General features: G+C 42.5%; 1 protein-coding gene across 1 annotated transcript; it reads right to left on the bottom strand.

Moving 5' to 3' along the window:
* Positions 1-8,036: 8,036 nt before the first annotated feature.
* Positions 8,037-12,040, bottom strand: phlda1 (pleckstrin homology-like domain, family A, member 1). Its single transcript, XM_044186987.1, has one exon. The coding sequence runs from the start codon at positions 11,860-11,862 to the stop codon at positions 11,395-11,397; it is 468 nt and encodes a 155-aa protein (XP_044042922.1). The 5' UTR covers positions 11,863-12,040; the 3' UTR covers positions 8,037-11,394.
* Between the last annotated feature and the right edge of the window lie 587 nt (positions 12,041-12,627).

Genomic DNA, 12,627 nt, shown 5'->3' with positions numbered 1-12,627 from the left:
CGGGCGAGCAAAGGAGAAAAGGGCAGCCGGGTGGCTCCAAATCAACAAACTAATAAAACAAAACCTCTGCGTCCAGCCAACTTAAGATCACAGCTAACTGGCTTGTCAATTACAAAAATAACAAGGTAAAACAATACCTAACTTTCTACCGTATACCTGCTAGTTTAAAAAAACAAACAGAATACAAAAGTTGTAGCCACCCCTCTACCTGGTGTTACTACATTCAGTTACTACGGGCAGGAACACTATGGAATGGAATGAACAGTGAAACTAAAATCTTGCCCAAATTCCAATGTCGCTAAACGAAGGCCTCAGTTGGTTAACAATAATTACATCAAAATCAAAGTTAATCTTAAAAGTGACCATACAACAATACATTAACAAAGAGGCAGCGAGGCGGACAGCTCAGACAACTACAGCCGTGCCGGGTTGCTGTTCCGGGTGACTCTTACTCACTTCCTGGCCTGGAGCTGTGCCTCTGGATTGGCGGGCTGGGCGGATGACATGGATCAACGAGAGGTTGAGGGAGAGACCTGATTGGAGGCAGCTCAGGAGAGACAGTCCAATCAATGGAGAGGAATCCACGGGAGTGCAGTCGAATCCCAGGGGAGATGCAGTGCGGCTCTGTCGGAATGTGAGAGACCTGGACCTCCCGGATTACTTCATGTCATAATTACACCAAATGAAGCAATGAAACACCCCCAGACGTCAAGTATTCACTCTACTTTTAGGTCTATTTTGGTTTCCACTAGCTCCTGAGGGAAATATCTTAAGATGCTAAATGCTCCTCTATCCAGCTAATTTTATCTGTCTTTTGGGGCTGGGCAGGTAGTGTACAGTTTGAATCAGGGCTTTGTTTTTGCTGAAATCAGCTGCTTGCTGCAGTTTGAAACTAATTTGATGAGAGTGGTGAGATTGAACCAAAACACTTAAGTCAGGGGCCATAAAACCAAAAGAAATTAGCTAAAAGACGCTGAAACACTCCAGAGAGCTGAGGGGAACCGCAGAGTCGGGTGATACTTCTCTGAGTGTTCTTCACTACAAGTGACTCCTTTATATGACATATAACATATGACTATGTTATATATAGTCATTTGATTGATATAAAAATATGGATTACCCCAAGTGTCATTAACATTAGCATCCTCTCCTACCGCTCGCCTTATTACCTGACCGGAAAGACTGTGATGTAACTCAACCAATGAAATGATATCTAATACACGTCCATTTGAATCTGAGAAACAGAACTAACAAGTCACTGCAGCCATGAATCACAGAGATGGCGAATGATGACCTTGTACGCCAGGGCAGCTTTGCCTCCACGACATGTTTGCATAACTGAACCTCTAATCTGCACCCACACACATACGCATGGGGTGAAATGGGCAAAATGACAAGCTGAAATACTTTCTCAAAAAGCCAGCTTGCCTTGCTCATCATTTTCAGCTTTTTTGCCATTAGGGTCATTTACATAGAAAGTATAAAACACACAGTTTCTGTACTACTGAGCAGATGGCTAAGTATTCCTGGATTTTTATATCCCTATACCAAACTACACAGCCTGTTAATGGCTAATTATATAAAGTATAATGGTTTAATAATTCTGAATAGTGAGAATGAAGATCTGAAGTATGGGATTATTCATTTTTATGTTCCCCATAATCCTCTACTGCAGAATAATGAACAATTTAAAAAACCACTAGTATCCACACTTTATCAGATATCCACACAAAGGCACAAACAAGTTAGCTTTGATTCTGAAGTACAGTCTGAATAAAGCACCATAAAGCAATCTTACACCCATCTATCTTCCACCTACACAGTTGGGAGAAAACAAAAGCAGCGAGTGTGAGAACAATCTGCTCTCCGTTCTCTGTGATGATGAGCTATTTCACCGTCTGACGGAGCCCGTGGAGTCGGACTGACGCCAGATGTCCCAGAATAATGGGCCTTTCTTTGTGTACCTGTTATCTCTTCGCCAGCCACTTTGAATAACATAGAAGTCTGAGAGGTTGCTACATCCACATCTATGATGGTGCTGTGGCTTGATAAGAGTGGCAGCTGAGTCTCTGTAATCTAAGTAATAAACATCACTGAACATCCTGAAGATGATTTTGGCTGTTATACGACAGTCAACAACATCTGTGTGCTGTCTGAAAAGTTTTCTAAAACGGGTTGAACAACTAAAACCAGCACAAATCAGACCATTTACTCACTGGTTTCTGCAAAGGTTGGTATGGCAACCAATCAAGCACATGGAAAGCAATACATCAGTACTGTTTCACCACATTGAGTATATTCATGTTTGCTCATGGTGGGATTTGTTGGGTCTCTAATTAAGATTATAAAGAGTACGATCTAGACCTGCTCTATAGGAAAAGCGCAGTGAGATAACTTCTGTTATGAATTGGCGCTATATAAATAAAATTGAATTTAATTGAATTCAGTGGATCATATACTGCATGATGCTGTGCATGTCTAATGAATGAGGCTTACACTTAAGCACACCACATCATGCTAACACATTAGCAAAATGTATATGTTTATTACATCATGCAAAGCCTTTAATCAAGGCTGGATTACCAACCAGGGTCACTGTCTGTCAGTTGGGTTTAGTACAAACGCAGAAAACCTGGGGACAGGTAGAATAGGGGTGCTGCTCGGTCTCTGGGAATATAATGAAGATCCCATGTAGTCTGCAGTTTACTTAGAACTTAGAGGAGACTGTGTACATAAGCAATGTATAGAGGGCAGTGGTGGGGTGTTCAGCAGGGGCTCAAATAAGCATTCCACCCAAACATTTTCATATGTATAATGAAGTGTAGCAATGGAAAGCTAAACATCCTAAAACATGTTTTATGCTTAGTTAAAGCTGCTCTAATCAATATTTTGTATATTAATAAGAGGTGAGTTGACTATGTGTAATGTGAAACGGGTCACTCATAGTGACAAACCCACAGAGAATTATCACTCCACTGCAGTTCCCCTCAGCTCCACTGAGCATTTTAGCGCATTGTTTTGGTTGTACAGCCCGCAAATATACTGTTTTGGTTCAGTCTCATTAGCACCTTTTTCAGCAACAGCAGGCAGCTGTTCAGTGAAAGAGATCCAATCACACTACCTGCCCAGCACCAAACAGCAGACAGACAAAGTTAGCAACTAGCTGGCGATTATAGTGGAGCACTTAGCAGCTAAAGAGCCAGATATTTTTAATGAGATGTTGGTGGAGACCAAAACAGAGCTAAACGGAGAGTGAATACTGGATTTACATTCACCAGGTGGCCTGAAACACGACTCCAAATCAATGCTAATGTTGCTCTGTCTGCTGCCTGTGTAAATATATATCCTGCATCTTCTCATGATGCAGCCTTAGAACAACATGAAATACTATGTGAAAGAACTGTAAACCATTAGATAACAATCAGCAGCTGGCATCCAAAGTGGCATTCCCATCACCTACCTCACCGCAGCAGCATTTGCGTAGGTTGTTGTTACGCCGCAAAACATGACGGAAACAAAAAAACAAAATATGCCCTACCTTCCACCTGAGGTCCCATCCTGAGAACCCGGCCCGGTGTTCTACAATTTTAAAACAACAATATTCCTGTTTGTGTCTTGGCCTGGGGGCCCTGTAGCTTCAGGGCTGGCTAGTTCCTCTCTCATTGTACACAGTTCAGTGTTTTATTTTATAGAATAAAAATGATGCAAAGTTCCCAATTGTTACACTGTCAAAAACAACAAATCAAGTCACCCTTTCGGGAAGGTCTCTCCCTGGTACAACTCATCATCTCCACCACTGCTCTCTTGGCCTTTCCCAGGTGTGTTGCATCAGTGGCTTACGAGTCAGACCCCCCATGTTATCTTTTCCTCCGCATGCTCTGATCTACCAAACTAGAAGACGTTTCTGTTTGAACAGTCTTAGAAATGGTTCACATTCAATTGGCAGTTGGATGGAAAACACACTAGGAAACAGTGGTGGAAAGAAACTAAGTGCATTGACTCAAGTACTACTTAAGTACAATTTTGAGGTAATTGTACTTGAGTATTTCCATTTTCTACTCCACTACATTTCAGCTGCAAATATTTTAACTTCAGTTACTAGTTACTTTGCAGATTCAGATTAATAATACAAAATATAATCAACAAATAAAATATGATGTATTATTATAGGTTAAGATAAGATAAGATGGGCGGGGGTTCACAAGCTAGCAGTGTATAAAATAGTTCAAATTAGCCCCACCTTTACCAGTTGATATATATAATCCAATATTATAATATACATTATTTTGAAGTGGGCCATTCTGCATAATGAGTACTTTTCAATAACCCTTTGAGGCACTCTTGCACTGCAGTGCCCATAATGACGCTCAGCCTAATCAGATAAAAATGGATCCTGGGAAGGTTATTGATTACTAGGAGTATCCTGGGATTTATAAACACATGAATGCAATACTATAAAATCAACAAGGCATGACAACTTTCATGCGCCGTTTGACAGGCAGCGTTGTGGCATGCATACAAATGGTCAGTTTATGAGCTGGACTGGCTTTTTTTTTCTCAGCCTAAGATCCAGTTCATATCAGCAGTGACTGCAGAATAAGAGTTGGTCTCTGGTCTGTCCTAACAGATTTGAGTCCAGTACTGTCTTTAAATTTCATTTTAAAGACATGAAGTTTTGAATATCAAAGAAATGAAAGATACTTTGTGACAGAGGCCTTGTGTTATGTCACTGACAAGACGCCACAGGGAAGGGAAAAATAAGTCAGTGAGGAGTTTATGCAACCCAGTGTGTGTTTGTGTCTAGAGAAGAGAAGGACACACAGGCTTGGAGAAGGAGACTTGTCTGTCAACATAACTTCATCATGATCGTCTGCTGCTGCCCAGACTGGCCACAGCTACCAAATGACGTAAGCCGGCCAATGCCTGACATCCATCCAGAAGCTATGCAGCGAGTCATTATGGCTTGTTCTTAATTTTACTTGTCCCAAAGACCAGCTTGAAGCTGCTAAAGTTTCAGACTTATATTTTGTTCCATTTTGTGCTACAGTATTTATCCATTCTGAAAACATTTTGTCACTTAAAATTTGTCAGGAAACAACTCAGTAGTTTTCCGAACCTGTTCAACCATCCGAAAAGGACTTAAGTCTAGTAACAAATCTAACAACTGATTTATTTTATTCCTCAGTGCCACAGAGCTCCATTTTTGTCCAAAAACTATTAAAACACATCAGTGAGCCACACTGTTGCACTGGCTGACATGTTCCTTCATTACGATGAACACACACACTGTAGTTTATTTTGACTCAGTGTCACACACACCGTCCTGCTGCTGTAATTACTTACTAGAGCATCAAGTGTATATTAATCCGCAGCTGAAAACAGTCCCCAACAAATGCACTACTTCCACCTCTTTAAGTAGCATTTGTTAAAAACTACGGTGCCCAGATGTTTTAGGAAATGAAACCAAAAATGAAACCAATATAACCTATACATTTGTGAGGTGTTTTTATAGCCTTTTTTACGACTTCAACAGGAAGCAGTGGGCTTGTGGCTGAGTGCCACAGACAGGGCAGTGGAGGCAAAAAGCTTTCAAAGATGTAGTTTTGATCTTTTCATGGGATTCATTGACAGTAAAACTAGTATTGCCAGCTTTACTATTTGACAAAGAACTCTGATGAAGGTACAGAAATGTTGGATTGATGTACTGATTCAATAAATATCTTAAATTCAAAAGCAGTATGCCAGATTCTTTTTTACTACAAGATAACTAATCTTTAAAAAGAACTATTTTATGTGCAAACGACTTCAACAATACCCAAAATTGTTCAGAAGTATTTTCCAGGGGTCAGCAGGTCAAATTGGGATGGAGTTCTATGGTGAAACAAAGGTGGTGAGGATTCAGGAGAGGCCCCACAAATCTGGATTAAAAGCTCTTCGTAAGTCACTTAGCCTGCTATCACAAGTTCCTACGTCTTCCTCCTGATCAAAGAGAGATGGTGACGGTGAGGAATATGTTAGCGGTCAAACCACATGCCAAGACGGAGCTACAGAGGCTTCTTATGTAATGTTTGAAGAACAGCTGCTGCTGGGGAGTTCAAAGGGAGACGCCGTGTTGGAGGGATGTCAAGAGCAAGAAAGGGTGTAACTTTATCATGTCCTCACTGACATATCTGCCCCTGTGGTAGGTTAATTTGAACACAGTACCACCCCCACAGAAAATAACTATATAACTATATCTTTGTTATTTTGAAGAGAAAGATAAGATTTGGTAACACTTTATTTTACCGGTCTGTTATGTCCAGTATGTCCTAATAATTTCTTAAAAGTTTCCCGATAAGTGCTTTAAAGAAGTAAACTATTTAAACACAAGTACAAATTATTTCACCATTAATCTATTATTGGAAACTTTACTCTTCGTATATGTTAAATTGTGTGCTTGCCTGTAGACAAATAGCACATTTTGTAGGTGACGTTGATTAGCTGGAATGAATTGTCTCTAAGTTGTGCAAAATGACATGGTTCTTTTCCACGAAGTTTCTTAGAAAATTGTTTGAAAATGCTTAGGCATTTATCGACCCATGAAATAAAGTGTGACCAGAGATTTCAGTTTATTTCATTTAGAAACTCTTTAGCAGTAGTCCAACCTCTTATTAAAAAGCCTAACCTTGACAAATCAGAACTAAACAATTTCCGTCCCATCTCCAAGCTCCCAGTCCTGTCCAAAGTGCAGGAGAAAATTCTTTACTGTGGTAAATGTGCCATTTTAATTTGTTTAGACCTCAGCGCGGCTTTTGACGCGGTTGCCTCCTACATAACCAGCAGGACTTTCTCTGCTGAGATTGCACCGAAATTTGACAAACAGATCAACTCTGTGGTGAAAGGTTGCTACTTTCAGCTAAGGAACATTGCCAAACTGAAGTCCATCCTCTCTCTCAACAATATGAAGACCATTACCACTTTAGGAGCATTAATCTCCTCAAGGCTTGACTACTGCAACTCACTGTGCCTGGGTTTTGGTCAGTCCTCTGTCTCGCCTTCTAACTGGTACCAGGAAAAGAGATAGCATTACACCAGAACCAGCATCCCTGCACTGGCTACCTGTCAAATACAGGATTGATTTTAAGGTTCTGATATTTCTTTTTAAAGCCATACATGCGCTGGCAAACCCCTGTACATTTCAGAACTTCTCTGCCCCTGCTCCAACTCTAGGCCTCCTAGATCTTCACAACAATCGTTTTTAACAGTTCCACGATCGAGGCCAGTGGGTGAGGGAGAGCGTCCCTTTGCGGTGGCAGCTCCAGAGCTTTGGAAATGGGTTAGGGTTATTTGTGCACAGATTTTGATATTGCCTTGTATTCTATCATTGCTATTTATCACTGCACATTTGAAATAGATATTGCTGTACAGTTTGCTAGTTGCATGACTCTTCTCTATTTCTGCTAGAGAAATGTTAACATTTACCATTATCATGTAATGGCCACTTGTGGCATCTGCTCAGCAAAAGTTACATTGTACAGCTTTAATATGAATTACTTGTAATTGTGGTGATCAAGGACTTCAAATATTTTTAGAACATCTGGTAAATGTCTGAAATGTAAGTGCATTTCTATTATGCACCATTGTGACTATTTTCACTTTTCCAAACTTCAATATTCAGAGAGACAAGCTGGTTCCTTCATAGCCTCTCCAGCAGCAGCGAACCCTTCATGTGCCAGAAAGGATGCCGTCATGTGCATCGCGTTCAACTGCATTAGCTTGGCTTTAGACAGGAGTCACGCGTGCATTTGACTTTCCGTGCTGGCAGTTCGTCTGAGTGGCAACAACTGGCAGTGAAACCCAATTCTCCACACGGCTTCTACTTTTAGACCAGGAAACGGGGTGAAAGGTTCAGCGGTTGTAAATCAGAAAGGCTGGAGGCCGACAGAGCAGCAGCTAGTTAAAACAGGTCATTTTAAATGACCCGTCTGAACCACAGGGCTCTGACGTTCATCTGCTGCTATGCAGAAGAAGGAGAGAAACCACACGAGACACCGTGCTGTTTTTGTTTTCTTTAATGGAATGTATCTTTTCGAGGTATGAAAATAGATCTCACGTTGAAATAAGAAATTGGACAGTGGCTACAAAGCTATAACTGTGTATGTAATGATGGCAACAGGAAGGCATGTCAGAGAAGCATCACACCAGTCGCATTAGATAAAGGGCACAGCTATTACCCTGTGTGGGAGATGACAACAACACGGAGGCATGTGTTGGTTTGGCGGTGATACACTGGCAAGGGAGGAAAGCGGTGGGAAACACTTCCAGCAAACAGGAAACAACATGAGCCAGAGTGAAAGAAAATGTTTCCTGAGAGCAAGACACCCCTCCATCATGAAAAAAACAATACTGAGGCCATTTCTGAGACCGTTACCTGACACGTCCCACTTCATGTCGCCCTGTGTATCACCACCTTTAGCTGTTTCGCAACAATCACATTGTTAGTCTGTGCTTTTTCTCATGAAAGCGTTGCATGCCTTGCAGTGTAAAAGTTGCAGAATAGAGAATGAACATTTCTCAGAGGCAGAGCCGCTACAGAGACAGAAATAATCTGATTGGTTGTGGTCAATGTCAGTGGGTGGAGCCAAAGAGTCTGTTTTAGCTTAATTTAGCTAGTTGGCAAACTTGCATTGCCAGGCAGCAACTCAAGTCCACAGCACTAGCTAACTAGCTACAAATGTATTTATTTCGTGTACAAAACTTTCCAACCCTTGTCACACAATGTTGTAGCCAAGGAAAATGAGCGACTTTCGGAGAAGGGAATCCTACACATGACGGCTTTCAAACCACGAGAGCGATGAACCAGAACCTTGTGGCAGCACTGCGTTGGCATGTGATTTTGCCAATTTGTCACTGACTAGCTAGCTAGCTAGCTAGCTTGCTAATTGACAGTAAGCAAGCTAGCTAGCACCGTCGCTAACGGGGCAATACGTTTACACAGTTTATTCAAGAGACTCAAGTTGTCAATCAAGTTGAAGTAGTTTTGGTTTCCTCCAGCTTTCAGTTTCAGACTGCACTACCAAGCCGGAAACAGTGGTCACTTGTCCCCGCCCACTAAGATTTAATGCAACCAATTAAATTGTCTTTAGCGCAGCTCAGCTCCTGAAAACTGTCAATACAAAAACTCCACTGTGCATGTTGCTTACTTACTGTATTAATAAGCTCTTTTCTGTAACCACTGAAAACAAAGTGAGGGTAAAACTAGTATCTTACTCAGATTTAAGACTCACAAGAAAGCAACAGATAGCTTTTGTATCTATGAATGTAGTCAAATGAAAGGATGGACAATGATTGATGTATACAATAAAAAATACTAAGATGTACTGTAGCAATTAATAAAAGCTAGCAAACAAATTAGGTATAGGTCATGCAGGTATCTCATCATATATCTACAGTATTTTAGTATATTCTGAGCTGTGACACTGCACAAGAGAGAGAAATGTAATGATTCTTTGGTTCAGTTGAAAAATGAAAACATGGACAATGACACATTTTACCAGTAATGAGCTTTAACTAACCTACAGAGACCATCCTAAGATAACTATATGTAGGCTTATTCCCAATGGGCTTTGTGTGTAACATGGGCTTTGAACCTCCGAGAGAGTAGTTCTGGTTCCGCTCTAGCAACAACCACACTGAACATTCATCAACAACATAACATTTTTTATAGAAAATATATATACACATGTAATAAATAAGGGATAAACCCACCACACGGTAGATTACAGACGTTTTCTCACATGCTTTTTGTTCATCAGTCTTTTGTGAAATAAGTCTCTGTGTTGAAAAGGGGGGACGGGGGGCCTGGTTTGTGGAAACCACTACATGGAAGCGGGGTTCTCCTGGAGAATGGAGCTCGGTGGTGAGGCGGCCGACTTGATTTTCATTCTCCAGCTGAGTGTCCAATTAACCTGCGGATGCAATCAGTTAGACAGACTGCAGGCCGATGGTGGCTGACACAGGAGGCAAAGGAAATCTAGACTCACTTGAAACATACACCCAGTGTAATGGCACCTCAGGCTGCTCATTTCATTCCAACAGTCTGGATCAAACCACTGACGCCAACTCATATTCCCTCACTGTATGTGAATGTTTTAACTGAAGATACATGTCTTTTTTTTTTAAATAAAAGGAGTAAGCATGAGCGAGAGAGCGAGGACTACTGTTCAGCAGGGCTGTAGCCAGGATTTTAGAAATACTGAGGTCATGAGTCAAATCTACTCTAACTATCATGGCAGGTTCATGTCGAAATGCCTTTAAGTTCTTTCTGTAAAATGTGTTTTAACCAAAGCCCATCGAAAAGAATCAGCTTTGGAAAATTGTGCTTCCACCATGTTTGGGACTTTTGCCTATTATTTATAACAATGACCAAATAATAATATGTGACCATATTGTTTGCAGATATTTAGTCCATTGATGCTTTGCTGGGTTGAATCCTCAGTGTGACAACAAATAGCCATGTGCCGCCGAGAGCCACGTGCATGGAAATGTGTTGTCTAAACAGACAAAAGCCATCTGATTTCACTGATTAACGCAAGTTTGAGTGAGATTAGCTGCTGCGGCGTTTAGCTGGACTGTAAAGCTGCATACACCTGGCTCTTGTGACGCACACTGATGTGCTACAATACAGGTTAGAGTGTCAGTAAACTTAAAAGGCAATGTGTGCGCGTAAACTGAAGAACGTCGGGGGTTCACCTAACCGCCTTTGGTATTTGCGCGCAGTCTTTGCGTCTTTACGCCTAATTTAGAGTCTCTGAGGCATATTTTACTAGTTTTCAAATGTTCAGCTTTCACACTGTGGACTTAAACATCTTCCAACATTGATTCACTTATGTAAATCTATTTTTAAATGGATTATATAAACACGTCTTTCCAGTATTGGTGTAAATAAATACGCGACGTGCGTAATTTAGATCTACTTATCTCCGCGCGTAAAGCCACATGTTTTGGATAAGGAGAAGCCCTCCTTGTATGAAATATCAAACCTGTCTCGGAATGGTTGTCCAGCACAATTTCCTGCGGAGGATTTCACCTCCATGAGGGAGACATATAGGCAGGCCTACAGCAGGGGCTCCCAAACTTTTCTTTACGCAAAAATAAATCCACATTTAGTACGATGTTGTCCCCGTCTGGAAGAATATTGGCTCAGGGTTTGATCTGACTGTAACCTATGATGAAAACACACGTCCTCGTTCATGGCACTAATATCCAGGGAACAAAACAAAACCGAAAAATGGGTCCTTAATTTCAAAGGGGATCCCCAGGTGGTCCCCGGACCTGAGGAGCCCCCCCTCACTCTCGCTTTCTCTTTTGCTGTACCGCTAATGGCGCACCAATGTCCGCGGGACACGCCGCGGGTCACGCAACGTTTGGCGAGCTGCGGACCGTCTTCTGGCCGGGCATCTGCACGACGAGCAGCTGCTGCTTCTGCCGGGTGGACTTGACGGCCAGGATCGCCTGCCGGTTCTTGTACTGGACCATCTGCAAGGTGATCTCCGCGTTCCAGCCCTCGTCCTGCGGACACCTGAAGTCGATCTCCTTCCCCTCCGTCATGACCACCGTGAAGTACACGTACTTGCCCTTCCGCTCCACGCAGTCCACCGTCTTCATGTTGGCGAAGTGCAGCTCCTTGACTTTGCCCGCGTCCGCGCCGCCGTGGTGCGGCTGCTGGTGCTGCGGCTGGTCGTGCTGCTTGGGCGGCAGCAGCAGCACGCCGTCCTCGGTCAGGACGCAGTGCTTCTTCTTCCAGAGCTGCAGCAGCCCGTCGCTCCGCTTCTCCAGCAGACCCTCCTTGAACACCTTCCTCCCGTTTTCCAGCATCTTCATCTGAACGCTTCAGGCTCCCACCCGGCTGGCTGCTTGGCTGGACGGACGGGTTGACAGATGGACGGCTGTCTCTCCTGGAGCAGGTGAAGGCATGAGATGCTGCTGTGACTGCGGCGCTGAGTAGTGCTGGTTGTAGTGAGGAGGCTGGCTGCCTGTCTGACTGTCTGGCAGCTGGTCACAGAGAGAGAGAGAGAGAGAGAGAGAGAGAGAGAGAGAGAGAGAGAGAGAGAGTGTGTGTGTGTGTGTGTGTGTGTGTGTGTGGTGGGGGCACCGCCCCCCTCAGTGGCAGCCGGCTCCCTGAGACACTGACAATGATAACAGCTTACTAATTATAATGAATTTTACATTTTGACAGCCACTTCATTACTTTGACATTCGGATTTAGTATTTTAAAAGCAGGCCTACACAGACTGGAATGCCTATTTTAGCATCATACACTTAAAGTCCTTAATAAAAGGTAAAATAAATGCCATGTTTGTGCATGGAAACTTGGGTAGCACTTTGGTTTGACAGTGCAGTGTGGTGTTGGGGTTCGTTCACATTTGTTTTGTGGGGAATGAACAGCAGATGGACAAAGTAACACCTTAGAGTAGCCCTGCGACAAATAATAATGTACATAATATTAAGCTGTTTTAGACTTTGTCAGAGGTGTTCATTTAGCTCTAGTTATATTAAAGCAGCCGTTTGTGCTGTTACCTGGCATTTTTGATTTTTATTCCTACTCTACACTCTAGAGTGGCGGTTCCCACCCGAGACCCAAGAAGA

Source organism: Siniperca chuatsi, linkage group LG23 (genome assembly GCF_020085105.1).
Source record: "Siniperca chuatsi isolate FFG_IHB_CAS linkage group LG23, ASM2008510v1, whole genome shotgun sequence".
In the NCBI taxonomy this organism is placed as follows: domain Eukaryota; kingdom Metazoa; phylum Chordata; class Actinopteri; order Centrarchiformes; family Sinipercidae; genus Siniperca; species Siniperca chuatsi.
This window is presented reverse-complemented; position numbering and strand designations above follow the sequence as displayed.

Coding starts and splice junctions, on each gene's coding strand:
- phlda1 (XM_044186987.1), bottom strand. CDS start 11,862: ATGAAGATGCTGGAAAACGGGAGGAAGGTGTTCAAGGAGGGTCTGCTG.